The sequence below is a fragment of the Myiozetetes cayanensis genome, unplaced genomic scaffold, assembly GCF_022539395.1.
Source record: "Myiozetetes cayanensis isolate MyiCay16 unplaced genomic scaffold, myiCay2020 scf6-25, whole genome shotgun sequence".
NCBI classification, from domain to species: Eukaryota; Metazoa; Chordata; class Aves; order Passeriformes; family Tyrannidae; genus Myiozetetes; species Myiozetetes cayanensis.
This window is the reverse complement of record NW_026087853.1, coordinates 30,750,814-30,767,016: the sequence shown is the minus strand read 5'-3', so window position 1 is coordinate 30,767,016 and position 16,203 is coordinate 30,750,814. Positions and strand designations below refer to the sequence as shown.

At 36.6% G+C, this 16,203-nt stretch overlaps 1 protein-coding gene across 3 annotated transcripts in view; it reads left to right on the top strand.

Annotated features, from left to right (window-relative positions):
- Positions 1-16,169, top strand: part of KATNBL1 (katanin regulatory subunit B1 like 1) — a 30,262-nt gene extending 14,093 nt beyond the window's left edge. For all 3 annotated transcript variants that reach the window (XM_050335825.1, XM_050335826.1, XM_050335827.1), the window contains exon 10: positions 390-16,169. In XM_050335825.1, coding sequence (XP_050191782.1) covers positions 390-422 — 33 coding nt within the window. In that variant the 3' untranslated portion in view covers positions 423-16,169. The remainder of the gene's footprint in view (positions 1-389) is intronic.
- Positions 16,170-16,203: the final 34 nt, after the last annotated feature.

Genomic DNA, 16,203 nt, shown 5'->3' with positions numbered 1-16,203 from the left:
AGAGTCAGGAGCAAAACCAGTACAAGAATGTTGGAAGGATTGGGTACAAGAATGTTGGAGGGATTGGGCAAAAGAATATCACGCTTGAAATGTTTAAACTACATGATTGGATGATGATGATGATCACTGCTGTGTATGCAGGGAGCAGAGGGATAACAGACTAAATTGCTAGCTTTGTAAACTAATCCTGCTGTTCTTGCAGGCTTTTTAGTAGATAAAGACAGTAATTGAAAGTAATTTTGAAGATAACTTAGTCTGAAATTTGGCCAAATATAATTATTCTTGTGTTATGGTCTTGACTGGTTACTTTGCTTCAGACATAAGAGTTGATATTACAGCTATAAGTAATGTGACAAACACTTTCTCCTTTTTTTTTTTTTTCCTTCTAGGATGTAAATGCTTATTTATTACAGCTACACTGACATGATTGAGAAACTATGTGTGCTTATGTGGTGAAACAATCCCCTAAAGTATCCCTGAAATACGTACTGAAAGCCTTTTGAGAAATACTGGCAGAAGAGAACTGAACTGTCAAGCTGTTTAATGAAACCACTAACAAAATCCTAGCAATCTACTTCACATTGAAGTGGAAAAATGTCTAGTAGGAGCAACTTTTACTTCAGTGAGGTGAAAGTGCACTATGAAAACTGTATGCCTTTGCTGCATTTGGGATTCACTCAATTACTAGGTATTCATTTAAATGCTACTGTATTTTCCTACAACACCGCATAAAAGAAGATGAATTATACTGTCATGAAGGCAAGACAGCAGAACCAGTTATAAGGAACCAACAAAAGCAATCAGCATTAAGAGCTTTTAAATGTCTCTCACAAGAGAACTCCAAAATGCACAACTATCTTCCAATTACATTAAAAACCCAACTTTGGGATATTCAGTTACTTCTGTGTTTTAATCAAATTATTAAAGACAATTTTTGTTTGCACTAAATAGAAACTATACAGCAAAGATGCCTTAATTACTAGTGTTTTGAAAAACCAATGTGTTAAGATGCAAATAGCTATTATGTTCAAGATTGTGATGAAAAACTACAAAAAATCAGGGTTTCACATTGTGTAGTTAAATATTGCACATATACAAAGATTCATGTATGAAAAAATATTATAAATACCTGAAGTTAAGCTTGGATAAACAGTTATTGCAAATGTCAGCAGAATGGTGAATTTATGTCTAACAAATGTTTTTATATTGTATGTGGATTTCTAACACAGTAATCTTGTTCTGTATCATTTAAACTACATGCAAATAAGTAAATACATTAAATATATCTACTGTTTTTTTCTTTTCAAGTTCAAAAAAATACCAATTTCTAGAACCTGTTCCACAGTACTTTTTATCATAGATATTTATGTCTGTTGTTTGAAATGTTTACAGCCAGGTGAGGCCATGTTATTCAAATCACACCCTTTTTATACTACCTCCTTTAAGAAACTGACAAAGAGCTTTTGCAAAATCAAGTTCTAGCCTGATCAGTGATGGCAAATTTATACCAAGAATAGCTTTGAGAATACAGCTATAAATTCTTTTGCTGTCATATTGCTATGCTGTTTTATTTTAAAAGCTATAACTTAATAGCTCTGAGGGAGTCTTGATTTTAGGCTTGCTGTTGCCTTTTTTAATTTTGTGATTAGGAAGAATGTGTTTTCAATTAAAACTTATGAAGTGCCAGCTCTTTACTTAAAACATAGATATACATGCACAGCATGTATGACCAAATCTACTTTCTTAGAAAATTAAGTACTTACCAGGGTTGTTCTCATACTAGCATTAAGCATGTGCACTTTTATTGCTGTGCAGGAGAAGAGTCTTTTGATAGCCCCAAGTGGTTTTTGCTTTTCAAATTAAATAAATGAATTTAAAACTCTTGTAGTGGTCAATAACTTTAGGCCTCCCAATGCTTCATTTTGTATTTAGTTAACATATTGTAATTACATTATTGCTGACTCCTAAAGGCCAACTAGAAATCTGTCATCAGAACTTGGTGCTTTTGGTTATTTGAATATGCTGTAAACCACCAAAGGTTTTGCACTTCCCAGGGCAGTCAGTTGCAGAGAAAAGTTTCTGGGACATGCCAAAACCAATAACTTTGTGGGACAATCTGGAGACATGCGCATAGCCAAATTATTTTTGCTAGAGTTGTTAGTTATTATTAGAGATATTTCATGCTCAAAAAAGTTTGAGATAGAACTTTTCAAATGTTCTTGCTGTCAATTAAAAATTTAAAGAAACTACAGTATGACAACATTCTTGTATTACTTTACTGTTCTGTTGAGCAATTAAATGTAAAAGTAACATAGAGTCTAGCTTCATAATTTGGGTAGTAATTGCTGAAGCTCTTAGATTATTCCTCAAGGAGAATACTCTAAAGATAATGGAAACTTGGATCTTTTCTCTTGTGTTTTTTTTAATAGACAAAATAAAGTAACTCAAGGCCATTTACTTCTGATAATAGAAGTAATAATTGTAATTGATTAAAGGGATACCCTAGTACTTAAAAAACCGGTTTGACTGTAGATGTAAATACATGGGCTTATAATGAATTCTGTGTGTGGCCATGGAGTTAGCAAATCATAACTGTGGATGGTGCTTTTGTTCTATAGGCAAGGTAAGATTGACTTGAGGATCATTATTGAGGAATTACTAATAAAATAGTGCATTCTTTTTAACTGCCAAAAGTTGTATTTTGACAGCATCAATAATACAGTATTAAACATTAAGTCGGTATCTGTGCCTTATTTTAAATGAATTTTCTTACTGTTTTCAGGCAGCTACTAGACTGTAAGAACAGGATTCTGATGTCTCCATTATGAAATGATTTTACTGTCATGATCTTAATTAATTGAAGCTGTTCACACCATATTCAGGCTCAGATTCTTGTATTCTCTTTAGTTCTCAAATGGCTAGGAATCAGTTTTACTGTTACAGAATGTACATGTATAATGCCTCGTCAAAGGACATGAGTAAAATGTCTTAATAGCTGCATAACTCCATAAATTCCATATCATTGTCTCAGTAAATCCAAGGATTAAGTTTATGAACTATCATATGCATAAATGCTATCATGTGATACCTTCTGAAAATGCTGTTTCTAGGATATGTCTTAAGAATCAAGCAGAATTAATCCTTTTCCTGTGTGTTCCTGTGATGCAGAAGCACGTATGTACTTGAGGATGAAGGATTCCTCCACAAAGCTGTTCTTCATGTTACACTACGTGATGTGAAATTAATGTCTTTGAAAAACAATGTGTCTTTTGCCTCGGTGTCCCCTGAAAATACTTGAGGCTGTTTTGTTGAAAGAGTACTTATTTGAAGTGTGACCCAGGACTTACTTATCCCCTAAACTGAAACTGGAGAATCCTTCTGGCAATCTCTCTCTTTCTGCAGGCTAAGGGAAAAAAAAATCCAGTGTTTCATAACTGTAAGAGTCAAAGTTTAGGTATTGCTGAGAGCTTGCTGAAGAGTGGAGATAAAAAAAGCTACCCCATTAATTAGCTGGATAAGAAGTTAGCATGTCTTAATGATTATGTGTGTCTCTGTTTTGAAGGAGTTACACTTACTTCTCAGTAAAGAGTGCTCTCATATCACACAGGTAGTGCAGTTTTAGGCTACTTAATAGTGCTTACAGATTGTTGCTGGTATTAAAAAATTTAGCATTAGCCCTCCAGGTGCTTACCTTCTGCAGTGAGATATAAAGAAAATGATCTCTCCCTTCCTGTAGGCTACTTTACTGTTATCACAATTTTAACACTTGAGGTGCAGGAGGGCTGGGAGAAAAGGAAAGGAGAAAAGAAAAATGCACTGTGTAGAGGGATATCAGCCCCACTGCATTATACCATAACTTAAAGCAGGCTGTGTTTTCATTTTCTGGCATCTGAAGCAGGCAAGTTTGGAGTTAGAAGTCTTTATGCACTTTGCATTGAAGAGAGAAAGGTTTTGAAGATGGATGCTATAGTGCTAATTTGTGATGTGTTGATTCTTTTCTTTCATGAGTGAGTGGACATTTTTGTGTGTAGAAACTTGAAAGTATCTAAGCTTACATTTTGAATTAGCAAATGGTTGCTTTTGCCAATTCATCTTGCCAGATCTTCCAGTTTTACAGAAGACTGAACATCTGTCTAAGTGTAGAGATTTGCAGCTATATTTTGTGCCGAGTTTTCTGGTACAAAGGGAAACAGGTGTTTCGTAGTCAACTATTTCAGAATACAAAACCATGCAAATTATCAAACTGGTGTGAAGTTATTCCAGCTTTACACAATGCAAATGTTCAAGTTTATGCAAGCAGTTGATTCTTGTGTGAGGAGCTTTATATTGAACTGTTGCTGCATTAGAGGAGGGGAAAAAAAAATAAGCCATTTTTAAGAGCCTTTGTAAAAGCCAGACAGTGTAGTCTAATTTTTGTCTTCAGTCTACTATCCAATACACAGTAATCATTGTAGGCTACAGATGAACATTCACAGAGGAAATAGATTGAGTGTGCTTATTAATGCTTATATTATCCTTCTTTAAACAATTTATGTTTATTCCATGAGTTTAATGGCTTGGTTTGTCTCAGAATGAGACTAAATGCAAGTGTTTTTCTCTCTGCTTTCACATTCGTTCTTCAAGTCTTAATGAAGTTATTTATTTCTCTTCTACTTTAAATATACTATGAGTGTCTATTGTTAGAAGGGGGGAGGGGAGGATGGGAATTCTAGACAAAACACAGGGCTAACTATTTAACAAGATTGTGAAAACTTTTCATCTTTAAAACTTTACACACAGACTTTGCTAATACCTACTAATTGAAGTGGGCACTCACAGCTGCAAGTTTGATTTTGAACCTTGTTGAAAAAAAATAAAGTGTTTTCATTCTAAATAAGCATAGCTGCAGTATTGTTTCTATTTCTTGGTTTTTTTGCATTGACTACTAAACTGGATTCTTATTAGCTAGATTAACCTGCTCTAAGAGAGACAGGATGTGTAGCACTGTCCCTTAAAGGGATAAGATAGAAATATTCACATAGTCTTCAACTATTGCAGACCTAGAATATTGTTGTTTTCATACTGACTGGATTTTTGTAGTATCTTTATGTAAATTGTAGCTGCTGATCACATTGCTATAAAATGAGATCTGCTGCTTTCAGGTTGAATGCGGTGCTCAGTTGTTTCTGATTCATATGGAACACTGCTTTAGTTCAGGCAGTCATTACTCTGAGTGCTAAAATATAGATGAGCAGCTAACTGTTGGAGTCTCGAACATCTGTGCTCTGCTGTAACAAGATACAAGGATGCCATGTTCATGTTTTCCACCTTTATATTTTTCTCTTATTCCTTAAGTGCTTAAACCAATTTTAATCCCCTCTGGAAAATGATATCTTGCAAAATGTGATAAAATGCTTTTACAAGTACGCTTCTGACTTGTTTTAATACAGTTCTGTGAATAATAGTTTTCTCTGGATTTTGAGAGGATGTTTTCTATATGTGTAGGCTTGAAATAAACAGAACCAATGGATTTTACTGAGATTGTATTCATATCCTTGATACTTTTTTTTTTTTACATAAGCACTATGTGTATCGTGAAACAATTAAGCTAAATCTAAATATCAAGATAATATTACATTCCAAGACTACCTGTTCTTACAGGTGTAAGTGTGTTGAAATACATACGCACCCTAGTATCATACTTTAAAGTGACCTGCAGACAGTTTCAAATAGCTCTTGTAAGTTAGTTTGATGCCTCTTTTGTCAAGTTGTATTTAATCTATTGAACTTCACTTTGAAAAGTCTGAATTATGTTTGGATCTTGCAGTTGTCGCTTTTATTTCAGATATTCTATGGATTGAAAGACTTAATAAGTATTCCAGCTTCAGAAAAATAGCTGGTCTTTTTCTCTTTGTGACAACAGGCTTTCATTAAATCTCTTCTGCATGAAGCAAACTTCTCTAAGAGTTAAATAATTTTTAGAGACACTTTCAGAGGAGGATTGCCACATACAAGAAGCCTGTGGCGTATTTGGTTTTAAATGGGAAAATTGCACAGATACAGGCAGCTGTTAGGACAATGCACATTTCATTACTATTGAATTGTCTTATCACATATGAATCAGCTGTCCTATTATCTACTTAGTATAGATGAAAGTGGAATGATGGATTGTTGAGGAGTTGAAGTCTTAACAAGTCTTGACTGTGAGAAACTAAAACTGTTCTTTCCATTCTGATGAAATTGCTGCAATGAATGCAGAAAGGAAGTATTTTGTGTATTTGGTTTGGAGAGCAGAAGTCTCTTAATACTTTCTCTGTACTAATAGTACTTTGTCTTGAAGCTTAAAGGCATAGGCATTTATGTGTTTGCTTAAAATAACATTAGGTTTCTGACTGAAAAGGAAAAAAAGTCTTGCTGCATTAGTTTATTTCTGAATGACTGTGCCACCTCATGTTCCAGCTGCAGAAAATAGTAAACTATAAAAATATAATTAAGCACCACTGTACAAATAGTGTTAAAATTTTATTTTCAGCATTTTAAGGCTTAGGCTATTATTAGTAAAGCAGTAAAGCAAAACAGGACTAAGGAATTAATGGGCAGGTTTTGTTCTCAGCCTTGTGTTTTAGTAAGTCTAAAAGCTTGACTTTTTAATCAGCCAGAATGAGTGGTGATCAATGGAGGTGTTAATTCTGGAACAATTCTTTGCCAACAGCCAGCATTAGCATAAGAATAAGCAGGGTAGCTGCTTGTGAAGTGAACCTGGCCCACCAAAGCAACTGTCTTTTCACATAAATTTTCTTAGGAAGAACCTTTCTGGTACTTATAAGTAAAAATGAATTTTTTTTTTTTTTTTGGAAGATGTTACAGTTACGGTGTTTCTGGATAAAGAGGGCAGAGAGGGAATTCTGAAGAGCAAGTTTTCTAAATGTCGTTTCAATTGGATGATAGGGATCCCTCCTGCAAGGGATACCTCTAAAAAGTGCTGCCCTCTGAGTGGTGGCATCAGTAATTATTAAAAGGGGGTTGAGGGCTCAAACACAGGCAAACTAATTCAGGCAGTGCCTGATGTGTGTCTTCCTGGTTGGCGATGCAGGAAATTGACTTGCATAAAGCTAGGGAAGGGAGAGTGTTTAAGATCCAGTACAAAAATTCCTATCACCTGAAAAGGATGCCTGTGATTGTTGGGTGATTAGGGTATGATGATACTGGAAGTCTTTCCAGTCCTGTATGCCTAATTCACGGCAATGAGGCACTTCATGAAGGAAGGTTGGAGACTTGATGCTCAGAGAGCAGTCGCGTTTCCTCCCGATTGCTGCTCTCCCAGCCCTCTGACGTGTTGGGGCACACCTGCTTGGCTGAATTCCCAGCTTCACATCCTTGTCACTTATCCAAGTGAGAATAAAATGCCTTCATATTTGGCACACCTAGTTTCCCAAGTGGTGTCTTGTACCTCAAGTCTTCCAGGTTCTCACTACAAAACAAATTATCAGCTTAGTGGCATTGAACTGTGAAAACTCAAGAGTCTTATGCCCTATGCAGGGCAACTGTGGATGCTACCACTTGGTTTACTCCTTAGATTAATAGTAGAGAAGCATAATGGCTGTTTTAGTCAGGAGGTTTAAGATGAAGCTGGTGTATTAAGAGTGTGTGTATATAAATGGTTTTTGAACATAAATACCAGTATTCTACCAGTATTAATTAAAAATGCCTGCAGTTTTGAACCTTTACAAATAGTAGGCCAGTGACTAATTAGGGAGAAATCCTTCTGCTTAGAGGCGACTGGTTTGTCGGTTTGGGTTGGATTTTTTTCCCTATTTACCCATCTTGCCTCCCTCTCTGAGTACAATTCTTTAAATTTGCCGATGCCTCTTATAAGCTTGCAAAAAATGAAAATTTAGTCTTTCTGACCACACAAAATCAGGGAGTTGGGCAGAGTGAGGACATCTTGTTCACACAATGCTGTATAAGCACATGTATGCACTCATTGCTGTACAGCAGTGTCATTTTTTGCACTTTCCTCTGCACTCCAATACATTTATGCTTCTATTGGTGGCATATCCCTTAATATCTCTAAAGGGATTCTTTCCATCTCACAATTCTTGATTCAAAAAGCAGATTAGCTGCTTTCCAGATGAACAGATAAGATTGCTACTGAAGCTAAAAACAAGAAAGGAAAAAAAACCAGAAAACCTTCACACAAACAACCCAAAACTCAACCCAAAACAACAAACTAGAATGTACTTGTCTCCAGCATAAGTAGCACTGTGGCCAGATGACAAAAAACACTATTACCAATTTGTCATTAAAAAGGGGACATAAGATTGTCTTTCTGAGCAAAGAGTCTGACATTACAAGTTGTTTGAGGGTTTTTTTTTAGAATTTTAGTGCATTGTGATTTAGTTTATTTTCTACAGTGTCTGAATATTTGTTTTGTGACCTCAGCCACCCTACTTAGAAGGGTTGTAAATAAGAAGAGAACGCCCTTCTAGCTGTCTTCACAATTGGCAGCTTGCTAACTTCAGCTTTTACCTTGGGGACCAGCAAGATGTATTTCAGCATTTCTGCATGCAGGATTTGGCATACGTACTTCAGATGCTGTTTCCTCATTTGATAGTTTTCTCTGAGCTATGGAAAATGAGCATTTAGCCCCTGGTGACTCCTCCAAGTCCAGCTTGGTTGAAACAGTCGAGAATTCTGCTTATGTGAAAGAAACTGCAAGACATCATTCATAAACTCACCAAATCTAAATCTTGATTGTAATAGGCTTTTGTATTCAGAAATTGTTAATCTACAGGTCTTGGTATCCTCATTAATACTTTTTTCCTGACAAAATGGATTGGTTAGTGGTTGCTTTGTAGTATTTATTAAGCTTATGCTATTTTTCATACCTTATAGAGCAGTTCCAATGCATTGCTCTGTCTCCAAGTTACTGCAGCCCACATGTGTTCCTGGTGTTCAGCATAACTAACTGATTTTTCAGACTTACTTGAAGTCATCTTTTGGCCAGGAAATGTATTCAGAACTCGAACTGATTTTAATGGTCTGCAGTAATACCTTCACTGGTGTTCAGAAGCATTATGCTTTTTGACAAAAGTATCTTTTTTGTTGGCATTGCAGCAGTATAATTGAATTTTACTGTTTCAACAATGAGAGACTCAAGTGAGAGGAAGAACTAATTTGAGTCGGATGGCTCCAGAAAGCCCTGCCTTTTGCTCCCAAATCTAGTGGTGAGATAAAAGGAAGATAAACAGCAATTACTGCTGTAAGGACTGTTTGAACCCAGCCTCAATCACATCTACTGTCTCATATACTGCTTTTTCTCCTCATGGCACTACTCCTTGATCCTTGTGAGCTTCAGACAAAGCATTGCCTCTGCTAAGAGACCCTTTTGCTGAACCCTGAGTAGAATTCTTTCCTAGCAGAACTTCCCTTAGGAGATGTTCCAAACTCATCTCAAGTTGTGTCAATGCTTCAGTTATAAAAGAGTCTGCTTTTCTTTCTTGTATGTGCCTGTTCTAGGTTAAGATCCTGTTGTGTGCTTTGAATGCCAGGAGAATCTTCTACTGTTAAATGCACAAGCTCAGACTTTCTAATCTCCCTATGTTTTGTCTGCCACAGAGTCTGTCCAGCCAGATAACGGGCTGTGTAAAAGCCTGCGGTGGGACTTGCTGGTGGTTCACCTGAGCTCGAGCTTTCTGTGGCCTTGCTGAAGAATGCTCCTATTCCAGGTAGCTACTCTGCAGCCAGTAAAAGGTCCAGTTGCTTTTTCATCAAGCATCACATTATTTTATGGAGAAAGAGATTATCAGTTTCAGAGATAACCAGATTGGTGCTTTTTATTTAGTTTGTTGTTTGGAGGGTTATTTCTTCTTTTCTAAACAGAGGAGAAGGCTTTGTAATGTATTACATTGGAGGCTAAGTGTAATACATATTTTTAAGAGTTTATGCACTACTTCTTTCCCTCTCCATCCCATCCACCCATCCCCACAACTCTTGCTTGAATACAAAGCTTCCTCTTCCCAATATTTTGACATGTCAGTATCTAAAATCATATCGTTACACTTGCAAAGAGTAGCTCTAAACTAGACACCAGAGTCTCTATCACCTAGAGTAAATACCACTTTTAAGATACTTTGCTGAATTCTTTAGGCTTGCAGAAAACAGTGAAAGTCATAAATGAAATACTGCAATAATCTTTTTGTAGGTCATAGTTACTTTGGTTTTAGATTTTTATTTTAGGAAAATGAAACACAAAATTAAATTCAGGATTTCTTCTATCTGTGTCAAAGCTACTTATTCCAGTGGTCTCTGGTTTTTACTAGCCAGTATACAGAGCTTCCCAGAGGAGCTTCCTGTCAAATATGTTTACGCTACATTTACAGATAATGAAAGCAAGTAGCTAGACGGGAGGAAAAGGCATTGCAAGTTGACTTATGCTATTATTTTTTTCCAAAAATGTATGAGACATAGAAAAATAACCCATTCTTAACATGGCTCAAAAAATTAAGGAGGAAGGAAACATAGGTATCCAAACCCATGAATCATATGGCAAGTACAAAACATCATGCTGCAGTTACAAATAAATATTTTATATGACAAAGCTAGTATTATAAATCTAAAAAATATTTCATTTAACCCCACAGTGCTTATCTGAGAAATAGAAAATCCTGTTTTGGGCTAAACTATTAAAATACTAAAAAAAGAAAGATTAATATAATATAGAAATAATCACTGTACTTCCATAGGACTCTTACTTACCTTTAGTCTAAGGTTGACAGGTATATTTGAGTCAAACAGGAACAACTACTACATATTATAAAGCTGCTGATCGTGTTTCTTTAATTAAACTGTTGAACACACTGAATAACAATGTAACGACGCATAGAAAATTAGCTTGTTTGCCATTGATTAATGATAGATAATGTGTGCAGTTCCCCACAGTGGTTCATTTGAACAGTTCTCTGTGATGTACGAACTCTGGCTCATTAGCGCATGCCTTTACTTGCACAGTGATTCAGCATAAAGGCCCACACAAATAGGAATGCACTTTTAAAGATAAAGACAGGATTCATGTTTAGCTTACTTACAGTGTAATGGAGGTGTAATGCCCCTCCAAATTATTTCATTCAGGTAAACAAGGCAAAGATTGAAGGGTAGAAGAAAAAAAGTTGCTTATTTCAATAATAGCTTGAAAAGAGTTAGAGAAGAATTACAGGCCAATACAATGAAAGAAGACAGGAAAAGCTAGCAGCAGTTATTCTTTTAAGTGCTGAGTTTCAAAGAAGTAGCAGCTGGTAAACTCAAGTATCAGCTGTGCACATGTACAGTTATTTATCTCAAATGTCCATGTACAAGAAAGGTGTGTACAGATTAACTTAAAGCCAAGGACATTTACAGTTCTCAGCTTCTCAAGAACAGTCAGAATGTGTTTAAAAGAAAAAAAGGTTTCTACAGCTACTGCTGTAGATAAGTAGTAGGAGTAGCTAAAGCTTCAGAAAAAAAACCCAAAGCACTGCAGAATCATTTTTTCATTTCTGAGATCAAGAAATAGCCAACTGAATCCAGAGCCACTAATTTTCTCTATAAATAAGAAAATGAGTTTAAGGGCCAGCTTTGTTTCTTTTGCTTTGTCAAATAATGTGACTTCATGTGTTTTACTACTTTGATATTTAGTTTGAATACGGATTTGGTAATAGTACACACTGTAATAGTTTTTGTAACAACATATTTAATACACCAAACAGAATGTTTATCATCTAGAAATTGCTACTCCAGTTCGTCTTACGTTGTTATAAATCCCACTATAAATTGTGTAAAATAAAGCTCCTCCACAAAAAAAAAAAAAAAAAAAGTAGGGAAAGATGGGCTTTGAAATTATGCAAATTAATCTTTGGTCTTTGGTTATTCACCCCCTTGAAAACCAGCATCAACCTTCATGATAGGCCAGAAATGGTTAAACTTGTAGCCAGAGGGAGGATCTCTGCTGCTTTGGGCCTTTATTTCTTCAGGTTCTCCTAGCACAGAAGCAACTGTAGCATAATTTAAGCAACTGCTTAAGGCTCTCTGAATTAGAGCATCCCTTTGCATGTCAGATTCAGGATTTCCCAGACTCTCTGCTGGGCAGACAACGTGTGGACCTGCTCTGTGAGCATGTTGCTTGGTTCCTGAACAGGCTTCTCTCCGGTAGCACATGCTACCCATGCACTCGCAGCTGCCTTGTGTTGCTCTGACCTCCTGTCTCACGGGAACCAGTTCTACACATCATATGATCTACTTGAGCTTGACATACAAATAAAGGAATGTTGGTTTGTGGTAGTCTATCACCCATACTGCAGTAAAGCACAAGCCTGCTTTCATATGTCCTTCTGTAAAGGATGTGATGATAATGCTGTGGCATTATGGAAGTAGAATCCAGATGTAAAAAAAATAACACAGCATTAGACTGCTTACCAAAAAATAAGCACTGTAAGCTGCTTAATTTTTTAGAAACCAAATATCCCGGTGATGTGTCATTCTAGCCTCATGTGAATGATTACAGGTGCTGTCCCCACACGTAACAACACAGGAATCTGAGAACGTGTGTAGCACCATTCTGTGGGGCGTAGCTTCTTAACTAGTCAGCTTAATGAATGCTGCAGTTAAGCACACTGCTTGCATGGTTTTTGAACAATTGCTGCTTAACAGAGATGTAGGGACAAATCTCTACGGAGAACAGGAGCACATGAGGAATGCAGTCAAAGTACTGTAAAACTGGCTTCCAGGTTACCATCATGTTACACCCATACTTGTTCTGCTTGCACGAGGGAGTCTGGAAATTTTTACAGAAGGAAATTATGCTCCTTTTTCCTGCATTTAAACTATCAATTAAATTTCCTCCACCAAAGCCTGAAATTTGAATTCAGTAAAGATCAGTTCAGCTGCAACCAGACAAAACTGGTTATTATCTGGCAATCTCAATGTCAGCATTTGCTATCTCCTGTGAAAAGTGTGCCAAACTAGAATATTCTGTTCATGGTTTTGGACATATAAGAAGTGAAAACAATTTATTCTTAAAACAAACAAACAAAAAACCCCAACAAATAAAAAACCAACCAACCAAACAAACAAACCCCACAACCAACCAAAAAAAAACCCACATCATGAAGAAATTTATCCACTCAACTTGAGGTGAAAGCAAACAAGGGAGTAGAATGCTAGCTCTCTGAGACTTAGAAGTCCTCAATCATACGTGCTGACTCCATACTTTGGGGATGGATGTGTTGGAGATGCAGAAATTATTCTGACAACTACAGAGTTTAGAGGGGATTAAGAGATTTTTCTGCCCCAGCATAGTCATTTAGGTTGCCAAAGACCTTTTAGATCATCAGGTCCAGCCAGTAACCTAACACTGCCAAGTCCACCACTAAACCAGGTCCCTAAGACCACACCTACACGTCTTTTAAACACTTACAGAGATGAGGACTTCACCACTTCCCTGGACAGCCTGTTCCTGTGCTTGGAAGCCCTTTTGGTGAAGAAATTTTTCCTAATGTCCAATCTAAATCTCTCCTGGTGCAATTTGAGGCTGTTTTTCTTCCTGTCACTTGTTACCTGGGAGAAGATATTGACCCCCACCTTGCTACAACCTCTTTTCAGGTCGTTGTAGACAACAATATCTCCTCTGAGTCTCCTTTTCTCCAAGCTAAACAACCCCAGCTCCCTCAGCTGCTTCTCATTAGAGTTATGCTTCAGACCCTTCACCAGCTTTATTGCCCTTCTTTGGACAGGCACTCTGTTTAAAGCAGAGTGGGATTCTGGAGCAACTGAAGATGGTGGCCTGTGTACCTTCTGCCCCAAGTCAGATGTAGGACCCTCTCAGGGCATCTTATGTTCAGGACAACAAAAAGACTGTTGCTGAATCCAGGTGCAATCCTGACTTGTTCTGTCTGTGTTCTAATCATTTCTAATGTAGAACAGAAAATGTCCAGTAGATGGCATTATGATTCCACACTATAATAAATTTATTTAAAAAAAAAAAATCACTGCTGAAAAGATATGCATCACAATTTTTCTTAATTCTGTGTTTAATCACAGTAAGGCTCTTTGGTAAGGAGAGAGCTCAGTAAATGAGTTAACCTAGCTGTGGCCTTTCACTGTGCCTTTATGCCAAATTCTTCCATCTACCTTCAATTGTGTATTCTCATAAATCTGCTCTCATTGGCTGGGCATTTTGATTTCTTCTCACCTCTAATTAGTTTCTCAAAAAAAACATAGGATGTAGCTGTGCTACAGTATTCAAATGCACATGTAGTTCTTACTTATTCATGTCAGCAAGGATTGTATCTTTGCTTCTCCTGAACATACGTGAACCAGAATTACTCAGCTGGTGTTCTGGGTGTTGTTATCTGTGTACCTATACTGAGGGACTGACTCAAAGATTATGATAAGACTAGAGGCAGATGGCTGAAGGTGCTCCCTGCTTCTCTGGTCAAGGTCAACACTTCTGCATATTACAGCCTGAGTCATACACAAAACAGATTTTGGACTGCTGCTGTTTGTGGTCCAGTATATTGAACTAAACTAGTATCACTGACAGGATTGTGATCCTTTTCAAATGTAAATATTTAAATACTAGCTAAGATGCTACCAGCTTTATGGAAAGAGAAGTTTTCAGAGAAATTGCACTGAAATATTCAAGGGTGAATTAAATGCTTTAATAATGGTGTCCTGTAAGCAAAGAATATATAGCAAGTTTTGCTAGCATTCCAACTGTGAAAAGAATTCAGCACAAAAATAAGTTCTGCTACATTGTTTGAAAAGTCCTTTTGTCCTCCCAGGAATAGAAAACTCTCTTGCTACTTAAGAGTATCCAACCGTATCCCAAAGTACTTAATTGTTCAGAAACAGCTATGATGGTCTTGGATTTTGATGTTTTGTTCAGAGGGATTTAATGGGCCTCCTCTGCTTTTTCAGTTTGTATGTGAAACCGCATGTGAGATCAGTGTTATTAGTTTGATGGCATTGCATTAATCTAGACCTCCTCTTTGTTCAATCCATTAGGGACTGTCAGCTCTCATCCATCTGGCTGACAGTTCTGTAGTGGTAGTGGTGGCTAATGGAAGTAACTCAAACAAAACTGTAAATGTGCTTGTGAGCAGGGTAGAACCTCTGAGAAAATTGCCATTTTCTATGTAGCTGTTACTCAAGGAATGAATCCATCAATGAAGATGCAGCCGCAAAACATGGAGGTCATCCTTGATTGCACTTTCAAGTTATTGGAATTTTTCGGTTGTTTCAATTGCACTGAAGCTGTTGCTTGGCAGTTTTATCTGATTTTTGATCAGAGATTCACTTGAAATCAAGTGGCAGACATGGCTTTGCTAACAGTAAAATTCCTTCCAGAAAAAAACAGGTAGCATCTCCTAGGTGAGGTACTATTTATTTTGATAAATATATACCTGGACATTTTTATTTCTTTGTTTCCATTTGTACTATTGTTGATCTGGGATTTGGTTTTTTTTTACCTGGAAGGCAAACACCCATAGCATGATATCAAAACTCACAAACAGACTTGTGCAATCCACTCAAGTGAGCTGCCGATGTAGCTAGTCTTAATCTAAAAAAGGCAGTAATCAATCAAATTAATTATTTTCTCAGTTGTGTACACTTAAAAATATGGTAACCGATATTAGTGCATGAAATAGAACTTTTATATGTAAAGACATTATGTGGTTAGAGGACAAGGAACTATTTACCTAACACTGAAAAGGTTGCATGCCAATGCAGCTATTGGATAAGGCATTTATGTGTGTCTGTGTGTATATATATATAAAATTAGTCATATATAAAGATATGCTTCTGCAATGAAAGCTGCAACCACAGTCAAGGCTTCTACATGAGGATAAGATTCTAGCCAAGATGCTGTTTAATTAACTGCTAAGTTTGTTAGCAGGATGATACAGAGAGAGAGAAGCTTCTTAGATTAGATTATGAAAGAACAAATGAGGTTTTTTCTTTAGGTTCTCCAAGTATTTAAACCAAGAAACTGTATTATGTAGCTTATAAAAATAAATTATTTGTTCAAGAAATCCTTAAAACTGGAGGGCATGATCATTCTTTGTGGTCTGACAGTGTTTTAATACAGTTCCTTGAGGATATTTTAAAAATATGAGCATTTTTACACTAACTGCAAATAAAAGCTATTAACATGAGATGTCACTATGAAAATGATGTGTCTCTGTGATG